Source organism: Notolepis coatsorum (genome assembly GCF_963971535.1).
Source record: "Notolepis coatsorum genome assembly, chromosome: 10".
In the NCBI taxonomy this organism is placed as follows: Eukaryota; Metazoa; Chordata; class Actinopteri; order Aulopiformes; family Paralepididae; genus Notolepis; species Notolepis coatsorum.
Genome location: NC_140174.1, coordinates 23,996,755 through 24,014,174, shown reverse-complemented (window position 1 = coordinate 24,014,174; position 17,420 = coordinate 23,996,755). Strand labels below are relative to the sequence as shown.

The following is a 17,420-nucleotide window of genomic DNA, read 5'->3' as shown; positions in this document are numbered from 1 at the left end:
CGTGATTTCTAGTGTCCTTTTAAATGAAAAATCCTGTCTTGGCTGCCTGGTCCAGGCCACCCTCTAACTTGGACCCCAGTACCACACCCAAGCCCCCACTGTCTGACCCTATAGGAGCAATGGAGAGAGTGGCAGCTCAGTGACCCAGACCCAACAGGTGAGCGCCCGAGTGCTGGGGGCCCGTGCTTCTCTGTCTCCTGCATGGTGTTTGCAGGTTGTTGGTCCAATGGAACCATGTGGAGTTAAGTGAGGGAGGCCCCTGTGACTAATGATCTGCTGTACCCCCCTGTGGTTCCGAGTCACACTCATGAACTGTGGACTGAGTATCATTGTGTATTTTGTCCATGCCCATTCCAGACTAGCTCTGGCTCATGAGGTAACTCTCTCCCACCAGAATGACGCTGTCAATCTTTTTGTGTTGCCCACAGCTGTGTATGACTACCTGATTAAATTGCCACTTGTCTCTTGTTCTAGTCAGCAGCACAGTCAGGATGCATGGAAAGGTAAACCCTTTTTTATGTTGGGAAAAAGGGTTAATCCAGTCCCTACTCCCTTTGTGATAGTTAACCCTTATGTGGTGTTAGGGTCTCCAGCGACCCGTTTTAAGGTTATAATATGTAATAACTACCATGTAGTTGATTTTATTAGAACAAGGCTTTATGATATCCTCCACAACACATATAAGCACAGCAAAACTATGTTTCACCATTTTGAAAATTCTGAAGGTATCTGCAGAAAAAAAGGTACGACTGTGGTGTTAGGGTAATTTTTATATATATATATATACTCTCTTTTTCCCCCTTTCTTTTTCCGTTTTTCTCCCATCCCAATGTTAGTCGTTATGCCAATTCCCAATCCCCTACCTGGTCGTTGCGTGCTCTGCCCCCTACCGTCGGTCTGGGAGGGCGGAGACTATCACATGCTTCCTCCGACACATGTGTAGCCCATCCCCACTTATTTTCACCTGGCAGCGCGGACTCTCACTGGGGGAGTGTAACGTGTGGAGGACACTACCTCCCCCAGGATCCGACCTCGCTGTGCAGGCGCCCCGACGGATCTGTAGGAGTCGCTGTTTTACAACGACCAGGACCCACCCTTGCCGGGTTTTCCCACCCTCTAACACTGGCAATTGTGTTAGTATGGACGGTCGGCCAACCCGGAAGCACCACAGCTGGACTTTTTTTCATAAGTTATATTCTAATATTGTTCTAATATTATAGTCAGAAAACATTATTATCTATGGGTTTCACATTTAGTATATTATGATTGAACAACCTCATTTTCATCTTAAAAATAAGGGACATGATGTGTCTCTGGGGCCATAAAATCAAATTACAATGGGATTATATGTTTATGAATGCATATAATGTTAGTTAGGATGTAGTATTAACTATATTGAGTGATACTCCTTTCTTTTTAGTGGTCAGGACTGAGTTAGACCCCGGATCAACATTGACCCGCTAACAACGGTCAGTGGTGCCAATTCCTAACACAACATAAGGGTTAAACCACCACTATATTATCTTCCCCAGAGGATATAGAAGGGCCAGAACAGACCTCGGTGCAATGACTTGAGCCCCTGATCCATGGAAATCCCCAGCAAGGAAAGTCCAGGGAGGAGGTCTCGTGACAGGTTGCTGTCTATTTCAGCTGCCTTCTACAACGTCAGGTTCTTCGCCACCTGCAAGCTGACATCCATTTTCTTCAACCCAACTATTCTACGGCGGGACTAGTGAACTGCTTGGATTAGGTCCATCCTCACGCCATACTTCCCCCTATATACTGTAGATGCTTTTAGATGTTAAGCTGTGAACAAACGTGCCACTGATTCAGTTCTTATTCGACAGGTGGACTGAATCTGCCCTACTACTATCTGCCCTACACGTAAAAAAAAACTAAATAAAACAAAAACAAATCATTAATCTCTAGCAATGAAATGAAAAAAAACATAACTCAATTTACATGTTCGAAAAGGAGTAGGAAGAAGTATTATTTATTTAATCCTACCCCTTTTCCACTATACTCAAAATGAATGTAATTCCTTAATGATTTAAATCCTTACAAAACAAATATATATACAAATATATGTAAAACATAAAAAAATATATGTAAAACATGAAGAAAATTTTATAAAAATGTAAACTCCTGTGAATGTCAAATCCCTTCCTCATCCCTGTACCTCGTGAAAATAATTTCTTTATAACTCTGTTTGAATTGTATTATATTTGGACATTGCTTAAACAACATTCAGACTGTTCCACAGTTTCACTCCACATATTGAAATGCAATGACTTTTCCTGGTGTGATCTATGGGCTGTCTGAGTGTTTATGTTTACATCTATATTATTTTATTGGACAATGTTTATGATATAATAAGTTAAATATACATAAGAATGTTTCTTATGCTTTATCAGTGTATTCCTCTTTATACTGTATACTATCTCCCAATTTTGTAATAGCAAATAATTTTTGAAGCGTTTATTAATTCTTATGTCCTCACTCATTTAAATTGTAGTTTGTTGTCCTGCTTGTTTTCTGTGTAGTCTTTGTCATAAACTGTAAAAACTGGTAAATGGTCACTGATGTCATTGATTAGTAAGTCACTCACTGTATTGTTTTCTATAATATTCGTAAATATATTATATCAAAGTGGCACAATGGGATGTGATTCGGCTGGATCTTGTGATTTTTGGATAAAGACTCAAACTGTACAATATGTTGATGAATTCCTCAGTTATTTTATGTCTGTTTGGATTTAAAAGAATCGCCACAGAAAATAACGCTTTGATTATTGTTTATAAACATTTCTTCCATCCAGTCCTTGAAAACTTCAATATTTGAACCTGCAGCTCTATATATATACAGCTCACAATTATATTTTTTCTCTTTTCTACACATATTTATATTGTTACACATTCTAATAAATTATCAATCACATTTGTCATTCTTTCTACCATCTTATAATTCAAGTTTTTTTGTCCAGCCACTCCTCCACTCTTATTTTGTCTGTTCATGTAGGTGAGTTCATATCCGTCTATTTCAAAATCCCTTCCCTTTTCCTCGTTCATCCAAGTCTCTGATATGGCAATTATGTTAAATGGTTGTGTAAATTGGCTTAAATATTCCTTAATGCTGTTAAAGTTTGCCTACAGACTTCTGCTTGAAGTTAATCATTGATAGTTTGTCTTAATTGTCCGGTTGTAATAGCAGGAGTTGCCATTGATGTTGAAGAATACATTATTGTCTGGGTCAATATCATTTTCTATATCGTACACCCTTCCAATTAAGTCTAGTTTTTCTTTTATTCTTGAAAAGTGCATGTGAACGCATTTTTTCTTTTTTTCTTTATGTTCTGGCAACATATTTGGGCTAAATATGCCTCGTTTTATAAATGTGTATACAGAAACAAATCCGTTGCTTTTGTTGATAATATTCATTAATTTCATTGATAACATAGTGCTATAATTTCATTTTCTAATAAATATGCATGATCAAGTTCCACAACGTGTGCTTTTATTTTGATATTCCTTATTTCCACATTGAAATTACGCGATACATTTTAAGTGTGGGGTCGCCAAAAAAATTTCCTAAATAAAATGGGGTTGTGGTATGAAAAAGTTTTAGAACCCCTCATTTAGATTATGGGCATAATATTAAGTGGACTGATTTTAAAGTGGAATTTGTAGTTTGTTGTCCTGCTTGTTTTCTGTGTAGTTGTTGTCATAAACTGTAAAAACTGGTAAATGGTCACTGATGTCATTGATTAGTAAGTCACTCACTGTATTGTTTTCTATAATATTCGTAAATATATTATATCAAAGTGGCACAATGGGATGTGATTCGGCTGGATCTTGTGATTTTTGGATAAAGGCTCAAACTGTACAATATGTTGATGAATTCCTCAGTTATTTTATGTCTGTTTGGATTTAAAATAATCGCCACAGAAAATAACGCTTTGATTATTGTTTATAAACATTTCTTCCATCCAGTCCTTGAAAACTTCAATATTTGAACCTGCAGCTCTAAATATATACAGCTCACAATTATATTTTTTCTCTTTTCTACACATGTTTATATTGTTACACATTCTAATAAATTATCAATCACATTTGTCATTCTTTCTACAATCTTATAATTCAAGTTTTTTTGTCCAGCCACTCCTCCACTCTTATTTTGTCTGTTCATGTAGGTGAGTTCATATCCGTCTATTTCAAAATCCCTTCCCTTTTCCTCGTTCATCCAAGTCTCTGATATGGCAATTATGTTAAATGGTTGTGTAAATTGGCTTAAATATTCCTTAATGCTGTTAAAGTTTGCCTACAGACTTCTGCTTGAAGTTAATCATTGATAGTTTGTCTTAATTGTCCGGTTGTAATAGCAGGAGTTGCCATTGATGTTGAAGAATACATTATTGTCTGGGTCAATATCATTTTCTATATCGTACACCCTTCCCATTAAGTCTAGTTTTTCTTTTATTCTTGAAAAGTGCATGTGAACGCATTTTTTCTTTCTTTTCTTTATGTTCTGGCAACATATTTGGGCTAAATATATAGTTTTATAAATGTGTATACAGAAACAAATCCGTTGCTTTTGTTGATAATATTCATTAATTTGATAACATAGTGCTATAATTTCATTTTCTAATAAATATGCATGATCAAGTTCCACAACGTGTGCTTTTATTTTGATATTCCTTATTTCCACGTTGAAATTACGCGATACATTTTAAGTGTGGGGTCGCCAAAAAAATTTCCTAAATAAAATGGGGTTGTGGTATGAAAAAGTTTTAGAACCCCTAATTTAGATTATGGGCATAATATTAAGTGGACTGATTTTAAAGTGGAATTTTGCCCCCCAGCAGGCTCAGGGAGCCCCCATCACCCACCAGGGCCATGATGCTCCTGATGCATCCCATCAGCAGGGCCGTGAGATGACCGAAGTCATGGCCCCTCACAGCCGGGCATAGCAATCCAGGGCCTGCTACGCTTACACAACCAGCTACCCTCGAAAGCAACAGCGGATCCTCAAATTCCAAAGGGTCCAATCCCTACATCAGGAATGCCTTCATCAAACACAGAATGGAGTCCCAGCAGCGGAAACCTCAGGCAAGCCATATACTGTACTAGTGCATGACCTATAGGTTTCTAATTTGTGCCACTTTTGGGGCAAGCAAACAACCAATCTCCCTCCCTTTCTTTGTGCAATATGCATATTATGAGCACTATTTTATTCTGTCTATTCTATTTTACTCTTTGAAAGCCATAGAACTGTCAGACACCATTCAGTTGATTGAATATATTTCCTGCCGTGTGAACTTCGTAATGAAACTCAAAGACTTACGAGCAAAGTACTGCTCTGGGCTTTCTAATTATTTATTGTGCCTATAACGAATTGCTGATGTTCTGTAAAGTAATTCATAACTGTTCTGTAAAGTAATTCAGAACTGAAATTATTCTATAAAGTACCTTAGAACGGGGGAAAAGGGAGAGTATAAGAAATACCTACTGTATGGCTCTGATAGCTCTAAACATCTAAAATACTGCTGTGCTGAAGCACTTTTTTTGGTGTATCTGCCAATTTCATGATTTTATGTCTATTGTATGTGTGTCAGTTACACTGACAATCAAACCGTAAACAAAGAGGCCTATTAATTAAGATGTTAGATCCTAATGTGAAAAACGATGTGATTTAATGTTCTATGCCTTACCTTGACTTTGTCTATATTTTCCTGCTATCTATTTCATGCTTATTATATGCCTAATATTATGCATTGCTCTTGATCTGCCAATGTTGTGCTCATTTTATGTCTGTTTTTTTTTACTGCTGTGAAGCACTTTGAGCTGCAATTCTTGTATGAAAGGTACTCTACAAATAAGGTTTATTATTATTACTGTCATGAGCCATGAGCTACGTTTAGCAACTGCTCCTTTTTTAATCCACAGATTCAAGGAAGTCGTATAATATTGTTGAAAGGATGTGGAAAAGGTTTCACTAGTTGGGGTGTAGTTTAGTCGCATCTCCACCAGGGGGCAGACAAACCATGCAACATACATAGCATGACCTCATAAAATGTTAGCATGACTTGGGACGAAATTTGGGATAAGAGATTTGGGAGACTTACTGTAATGTTTATGCAGCGTGAACCAAATTGGTACTGTATACAGTGACTCAATTTACAAGCACAAAAAACATTAACCTATATCTTACGAACAGAAATTATTTGTGAGATTTAAGAGCCTTTTACATTTACATTTACATTTAGTCATTTAGCTGACGCTTTTATCCAAAGCGACTTACAAGTTCTGTACGACAAGCCATCAGGAAGAGCACAACTCTATCAGCTGAGTAACAATGTTCATCAAAGTGTTGAGTGCTACAGTGTAGGTTAGTTTATTCAGCAGTGTTCTCCTGTCTTGTCTTTGGGTCTGTATGTGTGCCATTTTTGGTGCGCTCCATTTTATATTCGATCTGATTATATTCTAATGTGCACGGTGGGATAGTGGTTAACACTGTTGCCTCACAGCTAGAAGGTCCTGGGTTTGATTCCCACTTGGGGACCGGGTTGCCAGGTGGGGTATCTCCCGGGCCCTTCCGATAAGATAAACCCAATGGAAAAACATGCAGAACAGATCGAAGATGGACAGGAGCACTTGGATTAGTCCCTGGACTTTGAATTAAGTACATAAGTTAAATATGTGTGGGAACCCTGCGTTGAGAGCCCATCTTGCTGTGATCATTCACTGCTATGCATCCCTACCCTTTAGAAATAGGGATGTCCGATATTCTCGGCTGACCGATATTATCGGCCGATATCGGCAGTAAAATGTGATATCGGAAAATATCGGTATCGGTTTAAAAAAAGAAAAAAACAATAACAATATTTGTTATATATATATCCAATGAAATTATTAGTTACCTGAAATTATTCTGTTTTTTGGGGGGGGAAACCCTGCAAATATCGGTATCGGTAAAAAAGCCAATATCGAGCATCCCTATTTAGAAAGAATTGTAATTGTATTCCTTTTCTTTCTGAACCTTTTACTACCATGTGATTCAAAATGTTCTAATAAAAGATATTTATAAAAGAAATGCCAAAAAGAAAATCATACTCTTTTCAATCACTTTAGTCATAACCCCCCCCCCACTGTCCCACTTTGTCCCCTCCCCCGCCATTTCGTTGACAACTTCTCAGTTTCTTTTTTCATGACACTTGCCTAATCGTTTGCCCCGGCCCGGCTCAGTGTTAACAGGGCAAGGTGAGGCATGGAGAGCCCAGAGCAGCTGAGGAGATGTCATGGTGGGAACACTCTGTACAGGGTTGAAGGATCCGTGTTGCATGCTACTGTATTCAGTAAGCTTATTTATACATCATGAGCAAATGACACTCCTACACAGCCTGTACGTCATCCCCGCCAAGATTTGTACCAAATTCCGGACATCCGTGATCAAATTAGTTTGAAAGAATAGCTATGACTTTGAATTGGCTGCATTAACAGAGTATTGAAAATAACCCAACAATGAAGCTTGTCTGAAAATGTTTGAGTTATATGCAGTCATGTGATCAGGAATCTTTTCCATGTAAGGAAACCATACCTTTATGTTAATCGTTTCCATGGACACAGTGAATAAACAAGGCTGCACAGAAGCCGTGAAATTCAATTATTTAACATTTTCGGTTCTTATTTATAAAAGAGACCATAATATAATATTATTTATTCAATATGTTACAGGTAAATAATATATATAGCACCGGTTAGTTTACTTTCTCTTTGGACAGATAAGGTTTTGACAGTGGAACGCAAGTGGAACGTCATTCAACTCTCCGCATAGGAGAAATAACTGAATAGCTTAGGATGAGGGGAGGAAAATACATCAATCATTGTCTCTTCTGTAATCTGATACTGGTGTAGCTAGAATACTAGTTGTTGTTTTTTTTGTTGCCTTTGATTCAGTATGAATAAACTAGGAATGTAACTTTTCTGAGAAAATGTGTGTTGTTTCTGAAAACCAGCAGTGTAGTCGACATGGAGGTTATATTGAGTATAGCCGTCTCTCCCCTACAGTCAGTCAGCAGCCCAAACACCCATGCATGATATTGACCGACACCTCCTGTTTGGCTCTTGGGTGAAAGTATATCCTCCTACAGTACTAACAACTAACCTTCTTACTGTCTTCTACTATCATGCATTCTTCCACTAATTAATCTTCATTGTCTATATTACTATACTAATATGTCTCTACTACTGTGTGTGTGTGTGTGTGTGTGTGTGTGTGTGTGTGTGTGTGTGTGTGTGTGTGTGTGTGTGTGTGTGTGTGTGTGTGTGTGTGTGTGTGTGTGTGTGTGTGTGTGTGTGTGTGTGTGTGTGTGTGTGTGTGTGTGTGTGTGTGTGTCACCATTTGGAAGTACTGTTTTAGAGCTCCTACAGTTGAGAGTATAGTCTAGACTCTAGTCTAGAGGCTCCTTGGAGTATACTGAATGTATTCGCTTAATAGCGGTAGTTGACTAAAAACACTGAGTTCTACATTTGATAGAATAACAATACTCAACACTCAAATTTATGATTCAATTGATTTTACTTGATCAAAGTCACTCGACATCCATTTAGAGTGCATTTATAAAAGGGATAAGTAGATAAAGGTATTTGAGAGTGCTGTGTAAGAAAAGCAATAATTGTAGCCTATTTTGTCTAGTGTATGCCCACAAAAATATACTGTACAATAAAAACAACTAATCTATACAATATAACATTTCTGGAAGATTCTTAACACTTTCGGGGCCATTCACGTATACGCTATTGGGCGCCACCGGTTAACGGTTGTTTTCCCTTTTTTCCGATTTTAATATCCTATTCAATGTCAGGGACCTGTATGTTGCCGTTAAAAGGCATACTGGGACTCCGAAGGTGCAGTACCGACCAGATCCTGCTAGTAGGCCGTATCGAAAGTGCAGTAAACCCTGTTCCAGACCGGGTGTAACACTCAAATGTCTCCGGACAGACTTTTCTGGTAATGGGAAACCTAGGGCTTCACTCGATCGCATTGAATCGTTTTCTGGACCCCCGATCCATATGTTGTGATGGGTTATGTTGTGGACCAGATGGGCACAGGATGGACCAGATGGCGATCAAATAATTGGAATATTATTTTTGGAATACCACCGACCACAGGTAAGGACAATCTGACGTCAATTTCCGCTTGATCGTGCATGGTTTTCATCCCCCTGATCGGCGTGTGTTGTGTTAATAACGAATGCCATTATTGGCAATCAATTAATCAGAAACGCCCCCCCCCCCCCCTTTCATGCATTCATGATGAAACATAATACCTATTTGATTTGAACATAATAGCGTGTACAAGGACGAAACGCCAATGGATTTAGTAGAATTCACGTTGCACCCTATAGCCCAGCCTCCCAGGAATTAGCCCGGATCATTCCGAAATTATACTCATATTCACCATGGAATAACGCGTGAACGTATTCATGAAAAAATTTAACAGAAGATAGTTACTGTCAAATGACCATGGTATTGTATCCATAGCTATAATATAAAATATAGATTTAGCTCTACAAACAATGTGACAAAGAGTGCAACTATGTAATGAAAACCTGGCCGTGCTATAGCTAGATCGGGAAAGCGAATGGCCCCGAATGTGTTAACAACAGATCAACACAAAAGTATAAAGATATAATGGAATAAATGCCATTTCTGTAGATTTATGTACAAAATCCTACAATCAGTAGAAAGCTATCTGGCTGCATGTTATGTTGGAACATGGCCCGCTTCCATTCATTGTGCTAAGCTAGGCTAACATGCAGCCAGATAGCTTTCTACTGAACGCACAGAGAGGAAACTGGTACCTATCTTCTTGTCTCTCTCTGGAGAAGACGGTAAGCTAATTTTCCAAAATGTTGGCGTGTTCCTTTAAATGGACCGCTTCTTTGATAGTTTCCCTTCCCGCCAGCTCTACTCCTCTCTGTGGACCAGCAAGCACCATGACTTCTGTCCCACCCAGAAGCCTGGCATAATCTTCTCCTTGAAGGAGTGCTTGACCTTCTGCAGGAGCCTGACCTCCTTCGTGCCTCCACTTCCCTCTCCCTCCTTCACTTCTTCCACGGCGTAGAAGCCGATAATGCCCGCGGGATGGTCCACGTACACCCCTAACGTGGAGTAGGGGGGAACGTCGCGGATCTCCGTGTTGACGCCGTTGAACCAGATCTGGTAGTGTGATCCGCCCCAGCACAGACCCCAGGACTCCTCGTTCTCTCCCAGGCCACAGGGTCCATCGCATCCCCTCCTCCCCGCGCCCACATAGGCGGCTCCCGCCACCACCCATCCAGAATATTCCACCTCCCAGTAGGCTCTAAAGCCCAGGATGCCCTCCTTGCAAAGGACCTTTTAAGCAAAAGACAACAAAAGAAATAAAGTCAATGTAAGATAAGATATTCCTGGGAGGTACAGGTAGTAAAAACAAGCAGTGTAAACATTATAACAAATCAATATAATTAACTAAATCAAATCAAATCAAATGTATTTGTAAGGCCCGACAACACACGTTAATGTCCCCATGGACCGGACACGTCTTCTTTAAACAAGTCAAGAAGAAACATACAATAAATCAAGAATGTAAAATGTAAAATAAATTAAATAAATGAATCCAACACTCCCAGAAAAACTCACTAAAACCTAGCAATAGGAAGAAATGCACCACAGGCAATGTGGAGGAGAGAAACCTTAGAAGGGCCGTTCAAGGGGGATCTCCCTTCTTAGATGTCGGTGATAGTAGTGTTGCAGTAAAAGAGGCAAAATATAATTGAAATATACAGTATTCACATAAGGTGCAGTATGCATAAGGTAGTATTATTGTCCTTTTAGGTTCTTAGTAGTTGTAGTTGGAGGTCCGGCAGCAGTCCCTGCCCGGTTCAGTGAATGCTGTATTTTCACCTAGTTTGTGACCATTGCATGAGAAATAAATAAATAAATGAAAGAAAGAAAGAAAGAAAGAAAGAAAGAAAGAAAGAAAGAAAGAAAGAAAGAAAGAAAGAAAGAAAGAAAGAAAGAAAGAAAGAAAGAAAGAAAGAAAGAAAGAAAGAAAGAAAGAAAGAAAGAAAGAAAGAAAGAAAGAAAGAAAGAAAGAAAGAAAGAAAAACACACCTGCGGGGTATGCTCATATCTCTCCGGTCTGTCCAGGACTGGACATTGGACGTCATCAGTCATGCGAGACACCTTGTCACCGGCGCTTGTGATCCACAGTTTCTTATTGGCCGTCTTGTCGTCCAGGGAAAGGTTAATCCAGTCTGAGAAATCGTGGAAAAATCAACATAGACGGAATGATCAGCAATTTTAGAAGTGTAAGGCGAGGCTGAGGATGACAGGGCGGTGTAAGCCTAAACCGAAGATATCTTACATTTCAAGAGGTCAGCTCGGCATGCAGGCTCAGGGATGTCCGGATCGTAGTTGGGGATCTTTTCTGAGTGGTGAGAGAAGGATGACACTCAAAATAGTGCACAGTGATTATGAGTCCATAATGCCACATAATACCACAGTCCTATGATACCACATAAGGCCGTTGCCGCCTCGTATATTAGTGGGAAGCTTTATGCTGAATACAAATGCAAGCAGACCATTTTGGAGGTAAGCCCTCTGGGAAATCTTCACAGGTTATAAAACACCGGGGCCTTAGTGTTTACGACCGCAACCGGTGTTTGGCAGTCTATTGCGAAATCTCACCTTTAGGAACGGCCACGGCTTTTGTTTTTTTTGTCCCTGTAAAAAAAAGAGAGTGAGTATGTAAGCGAAAGACTTGCGACTTGTACTGTATCTCAAGGATACCTTCGTTCAATCGTTTAATTAAACTGTGACAAAATGTACACACTCATTAATTTTCTTAAAGACAGGCAAAAACTACAACACATTTTTTCCCCTGAGGACTGCTCACATAAAATAAGATATTCCTTCATTGATCCCTTTGGGGAATCAATAGCATCATAGCATCATGGGGGTAGGGGGGGGGGGGGTACAGGTACAGGTGCGGGCATGGTAATAGTATAAGACATACATATAGGCAATACAACTAGTAGTGGAGATCAAAATAAGCAGTGTAACCAATATAATTAACTCTGAATATATGAATATGATGAGAATATAAGAATACTGTACAAGACTTCCCCAGACGAGCTTTCACTAATCTTTGAGGTATTTTCTTATTGGTTTAACTTGTGTGTGAAGTTTCTGAAAATTATGACAAGATTCTCAGCATTTGAAATGTTGGCACCGACTCTATTGCTGGCATGAAAGTAGAACTTGACATAGAATATTGTTTAGGTTGTTACAATTTTAAGACCTTTGCTTACAAAAGAGACATTTTGTGAGGAAGGAATGACCTAGTATTGAAATACTGTTGAATAAAACGTGGTTAGATGTTTTTCTTAAGAGACGGATAACTAGCCCCCCTGTATAATTTTTGTATAAAACCCTTAAATTGTGCTGTTAACAGGCAGAAGCTCACTCTGCTATATTCAGTGCAGTGTAGAACTAGAAATGCAGTTTCTCTTACCGGGTCTGTGAGTTGCAGGCATGATTGTGGTGGAGGGTTGGCATGATAATTGCCGTGTCAAGGTTCTTCAATTGTGGCCTCTGTACTGTGGTTTGTACTGCGGTGACCAGGCAAACCGTTCCCTTATATACGCTTAGGTTGGGGGGCGGGTGTCGAGGGTTTTGTATCGTACACATGTCAACACCAATGCAGAGATTGACCCACTGACCCATACAGTACCCTGTGAGCAAGTGCTGAATTAGGTTCTCGACTTTTCGACTCATCGACTGTTATCTTTATGAGCACATCTTGGAAATGGTATTTTTTGGGGGAATTTGCCGTGCTTTACAGAATCGTAAGCATTATGTAAGAAGAGCTCGATGGGTACACTCACTCTGTGCTGCTGACATATTACCAGAGTGGTTTTGGGACCTTTAGGACATCCACACTTTTTAAACATTACACCATATATTTTATCTATTTATTCCTACAAATTTACACTACCTCTTCTACCTTTAAAAAACAATGATATATATTTTGTACATTTTAGTTTTGTATATTATATATTTTGTATAGTGTTGGTCTTTACTCTTTTACTTTTTAACCTTTTTTTACTGTTTGAAGCACAATCCTAGGAGGCTCATACAGAACAAAGCATTTCCCTTATAAGTGACAAATAAAACTAAACTTGAAACTTGAACTTGAGGACAATCGGCAAGCAGAATGTTGTGGGGCTCAGATCTTTAAAGGGTCATTTTGGGGCCATGCGAAAAGGTGGTAAAGAATTGACATAGAGCATGTTGTATGGGGGTTTGGGGTCAGGGATTACAGTAGCGACATTATGTTTTGGATTTGAGGTCAAGGTTGTTTAAAGATTAAAAATGGCGGATTAAAACAACAAAACTACTTGTTACAAAACAAACATAATTCAGAGAAAATAATTAAATGTGATTTTACATTGAGCACATTTATAATTGACTGCATCTTGAGGTGAGCAGTACAATGTGAGCAGTAGGCCTACAGATGTTATTTTCACCAATTCTAAAAATGTTGTATTTTATTCATTTCTGCATACCAGTCTTGGATATTGCATAAATTGGGTATAAATGGTAAATGGTCAATGTTATCCAAAGCGCTTTACAATTTTGTTCCTCACATTCACCCTTTCACTCACACATTCACACACAGACAGTGGAGGCAACTATGCAAGGTGCCAACCTACACATCGGGAGCAATTAGAGGTTAAGTGTCTTGCTCAAGGACACTACACGCTACACGCTGGGAGGAGCAGGAATCGAAGCGGGAACCTTCCGATTACCAGACGACTGCGGTACCTCCTGAGCCACTGTCTGGAAAGCTGAGACTCTAGTGGATCCAATGAGCCCAGTTGTATTAATGTGTGATGATGTTAGTCCCCATAGCAGCCATTTCATTGTAGTGAGACCATTTCTTAAAACTTGACCACTATATACAGTAACACGGCCTATTCTGACCTCTAGGATAATCACAGCCTCATGAAACTTTACAACCACAAACTGGAGACCTAGGGCATTCAGGGAATGTATGGCTTTCCTAGGTTTATTGACCATAAGGAGGGATTTATGAGCAATTCCCAGAAGAGAAGTGCTCGCTATCATCAATAAATCCTTAGAGAAATCTCCAAATGTCAAATGTCTTTTTTATACCAAATCATAGCATGCATTTATTTATGGAAGATATATACTAATTTCCTCTCTGTGCCTTCAGTAGAAAGCTGTGACGTTCCACCCATCCATGGACTGTTCTAATAATAACAATACATATACTTTATAGAGAGATGCGCCTTTCTCAGACTCAAGTAGTACACTTTAGAAGAGAGAAAAGCTATATAAAAGAGGGGGTAAAAAAAAGATTAACCTCTTAACAATCGCCCCCAAAAGTGGTAATTTTAGTTTTCGTTTTTGAGGACTGCATACTTTTTTTGCAAACCAAAATACTATACTTTATATACATAGCACATGCATGAGCCTGGTCTCTTTTGAAAGATGACATTCTGAAGTTTCTGATACAATAAAGATTCACTTTTAGTGCTAATGAAATAGAGTAACATAGGTCTGAACCAGTGGCGGCCGGTACATTTTTCTCGATGGGGGGCGCTATACCAAACATTTTGCAAACATGTACCACGCATTGGCATGTCACTGGCAGCGGACAGCTGACCAAGTGAACACTGACTCCCCACAACACTACCAAACCACCAACAACACACAACCAGTCAAATAAAGTACAGTCTAATTCACAACTTGAAACACAATATATAAATAGAAAAGTTAGAAACAAACTCGCTCCGTCTCCAAACACACGCAGAGAGAGAGAGAGAGAGAGCGAGAGAGAGAGAGAGAATCACGTTAGTTAGTTAGAGAGAGAGAGAGAGAGAGAGAGAGAGAGAGAGAGAGAGAGAGAGAGATAGAGAGAGAGAGAGAGAGAGAGAGATAGAGAGAGAGAGTGAACTGATGAATTGAAAATGGGGGACCCTGATGTAAACAAGACGAAAGTCTTTCTCTGGTCTGCATCCCCTTAACAATTGTGTGTATTGAGCTGTACTGTATTGTACCCATTCTGCAATCTGTTAATAAAGTTTTCAATCAATCAATCAAAGAGAGAGAGAGAGAGAGAGAGAGAGAGCGAGAGAGAGAGAGAATCACGTTAGTTAGTTAGAGAGAGAGAGAGAGAGAGAGAGAGAGAGAGAGAGAGAGAGAGAGAGAGAGAGAGAAGAGAGAGAGAGAGAGAGAGAGAGAGAGAGAGAGAATCACGTTAGTTAGTTAGTTTCAAGTTTCAAGTTTCAAGTTTCTTTAATAGTTGTCATACAGAAGTACAGAATACTTTTATACAAAATGCTTCTTACTGTTACGCTCCAGAGACTGTGCTAGACAAGATAAGTATCAAATAACATAGTATAGCATGTAAATTAGAAGTAGAAAATGAGGTCACAGTGTTCAGTATAGACATATGTACAATGTTCGATGCAGAATAGACGTAACTGAGTTACCATATAATATACAATACTATGCAGTGTACTAATATACAATACTATATAGTGCAAAGCAGAAATGGGATGAGGTACAATTTAGGTACAATTTACAGTAAGGTGTACGAGTTGTAGTGCAATCCTTTATCAATAAATATAAATATAAAGTGTGGGGAGTGGGTGCTACAGTGTGTTTGTTTAAAGTGAGTGTGTGCGTGTGGATGTGTGTGCTATGTGCGTTTGATGGTTGTTGTGTAGTGTTCATTGTTCGTTGAGCAGCCTGATGGCCTGGGGATAGAAGCTTCTTCTGAGTCTTTCTGTGCTCGCCTTGAGACTCCGGTATCGCTTGCCTGACCGCAGCAGTTCAAAGAGGCAGTTGTTCGGGTGACTGGAGTCCTTAATGATTCTCTTAGCCTTGCCCCTGCACCGCTTGTTGTAAATGTTCTGGAGGGTGGGGAGCCCCTCTCCAATTGTGCGTTTGGCTGAACGTGTCACTCTTTGTAGTCTGCTTCGGTCTTGTGCAGTGCTATTCCCAAACCAGGAGGTGATGTTGCCAGTCAGGATGCTCTCTATTGTACATGAGTAGAAGTTCTTAAGGATCTTCTGACTGACTTGGAACTTCCTTAGGCGCCTGAGGAAGTAGAGGCGTTGTCGTGCCTTCTTCACAACACTGTCAATGTCTGTGGTCCATGTCAAGTCCTCGGATATGTAGGCTCCGAGGTACTTAAAGCTGTTCACTCTCTCAACCGGTCCCCCGTCGATGCTGAGGGGGCTGTAGTCCTTGACCCCCGACCTCCTGAAGTCCACAATCATCTCCTTTGTTTTGCTGACGTTCAGGGAGAGGCTGTTTTCCTGGCACCATCCCGCCAGGACCTTGACCTCTTCCAGGTAGGCCCTCTCGTCGTTTGCAGAGATCAGGCCCACCACTACTGTGTCGTCAGCAAATTTGATGATTGTGTTGTTGTTCTGCTGTGCCACACAGTCATGTGTGTACAGGGAGTAGAGGAGGGGACTCAGAACACAGCCCTGGGGGGCCCCTATGTTGAGAGTGATGGATGAGGAGGTGCAGTTGCCTGCTCTCACCACCTGGGGTCTGCCCGTCAGGAAGTCCAAGACCCACTGGCAGAGGTCATAGTTCAAGCCCAGGTCCCTGAGCTTGGCTATGAGTTTGGAGGGGACTATGGTATTGAATGCTGAGCTGTAGTCGATGAATAGCATTCTCACATAGTTCCCCTGCCTCTTGTCCAGGTGTGATGCTGCTGTGTGCAGCACATGGGCTATGGCGTCCTCCGTGGACCTGTTGGGGCGGTATGCAAATTGCAGGGGGTCCATGTTGATGGGGAGGGAGGAGCAGATGTAGCCCTTTACTAGCTTCTCAAAGCACTTCATGGCTATGGAGGTGAGAGCTACAGGGCGGTAGTCGTTGAGGCAAGCAGGCTTGGATTTTTTGGGTACAGGGATAATAGTGGACTTCTTCAGGCAGGTGGGGATGACAGCCTGTTCTAAGGACAGGTTAAATATGTCAGTGAATACCGGGGCCAGTTGGTCGGCACAGACTTTTAGGACGCGGCCGGGGATGCCGTCCGGTCCTGCTGTCTTCCTGATATTCACTTTTTTAAAGGTCCTCCTCACCTCATGCTCTGTTACCCTGAACACTGAGTCTCCATCAGCAGCAGACCCCCCCCCCCCCCCCCCCCGTTGCCGTGGCTTGTGGGCTGGTGTTGTTATTACCAGCATCAAACCTCGCATAGAAGGTGTTGAGGTCATTTGCTAAGGAGATGTCACTGTTCAGTTTGAGGGAGGTGCCTTTGTAGTCCGTCATCGTTTTGAGCCCCTGCCTGTTCAAACTGGAGTTCAATTTTATCCCTGTAGCGCCATT

General features: G+C 40.4%; 1 protein-coding gene across 1 annotated transcript; it reads right to left on the bottom strand.

Moving 5' to 3' along the window:
* Nucleotides 1–9,338: 9,338 nt before the first annotated feature.
* On the bottom strand, nucleotides 9,339–12,641 carry LOC311235939 (tripartite motif-containing protein 16-like protein). Its single transcript, XM_084323467.1, has 5 exons — nucleotides 12,556–12,641; nucleotides 11,730–11,765; nucleotides 11,407–11,469; nucleotides 11,154–11,296; nucleotides 9,339–10,394 (listed from the first exon to the last, which is right to left on the bottom strand). Exons 1-5 carry the CDS (start codon nucleotides 12,575–12,577, stop codon nucleotides 9,966–9,968), a joined length of 693 nt encoding a protein of 230 aa, XP_084179593.1. The 5' UTR covers nucleotides 12,578–12,641; the 3' UTR covers nucleotides 9,339–9,965.
* Nucleotides 12,642–17,420: the final 4,779 nt, after the last annotated feature.

What these genes read in the sequence shown, in the direction of transcription:
- LOC311235939 (XM_084323467.1), bottom strand. Translation starts at nt 12,577, where the DNA reads ATGCCTGCAACTCACAGACCCG. An exon ending in AGCCGTGGCCGTTCCTAAAG is followed by an intron (nt 11,470 to 11,729) that starts GTGAGATTTCGC and finishes CTCACCACTCAG; the next exon opens with AAAAGATCCCCAACTACGAT. An exon ending in CCGAGCTGACCTCTTGAAAT is followed by an intron (nt 11,297 to 11,406) that starts GTAAGATATCTT and finishes ACGATTTCTCAG; the next exon opens with ACTGGATTAACCTTTCCCTG.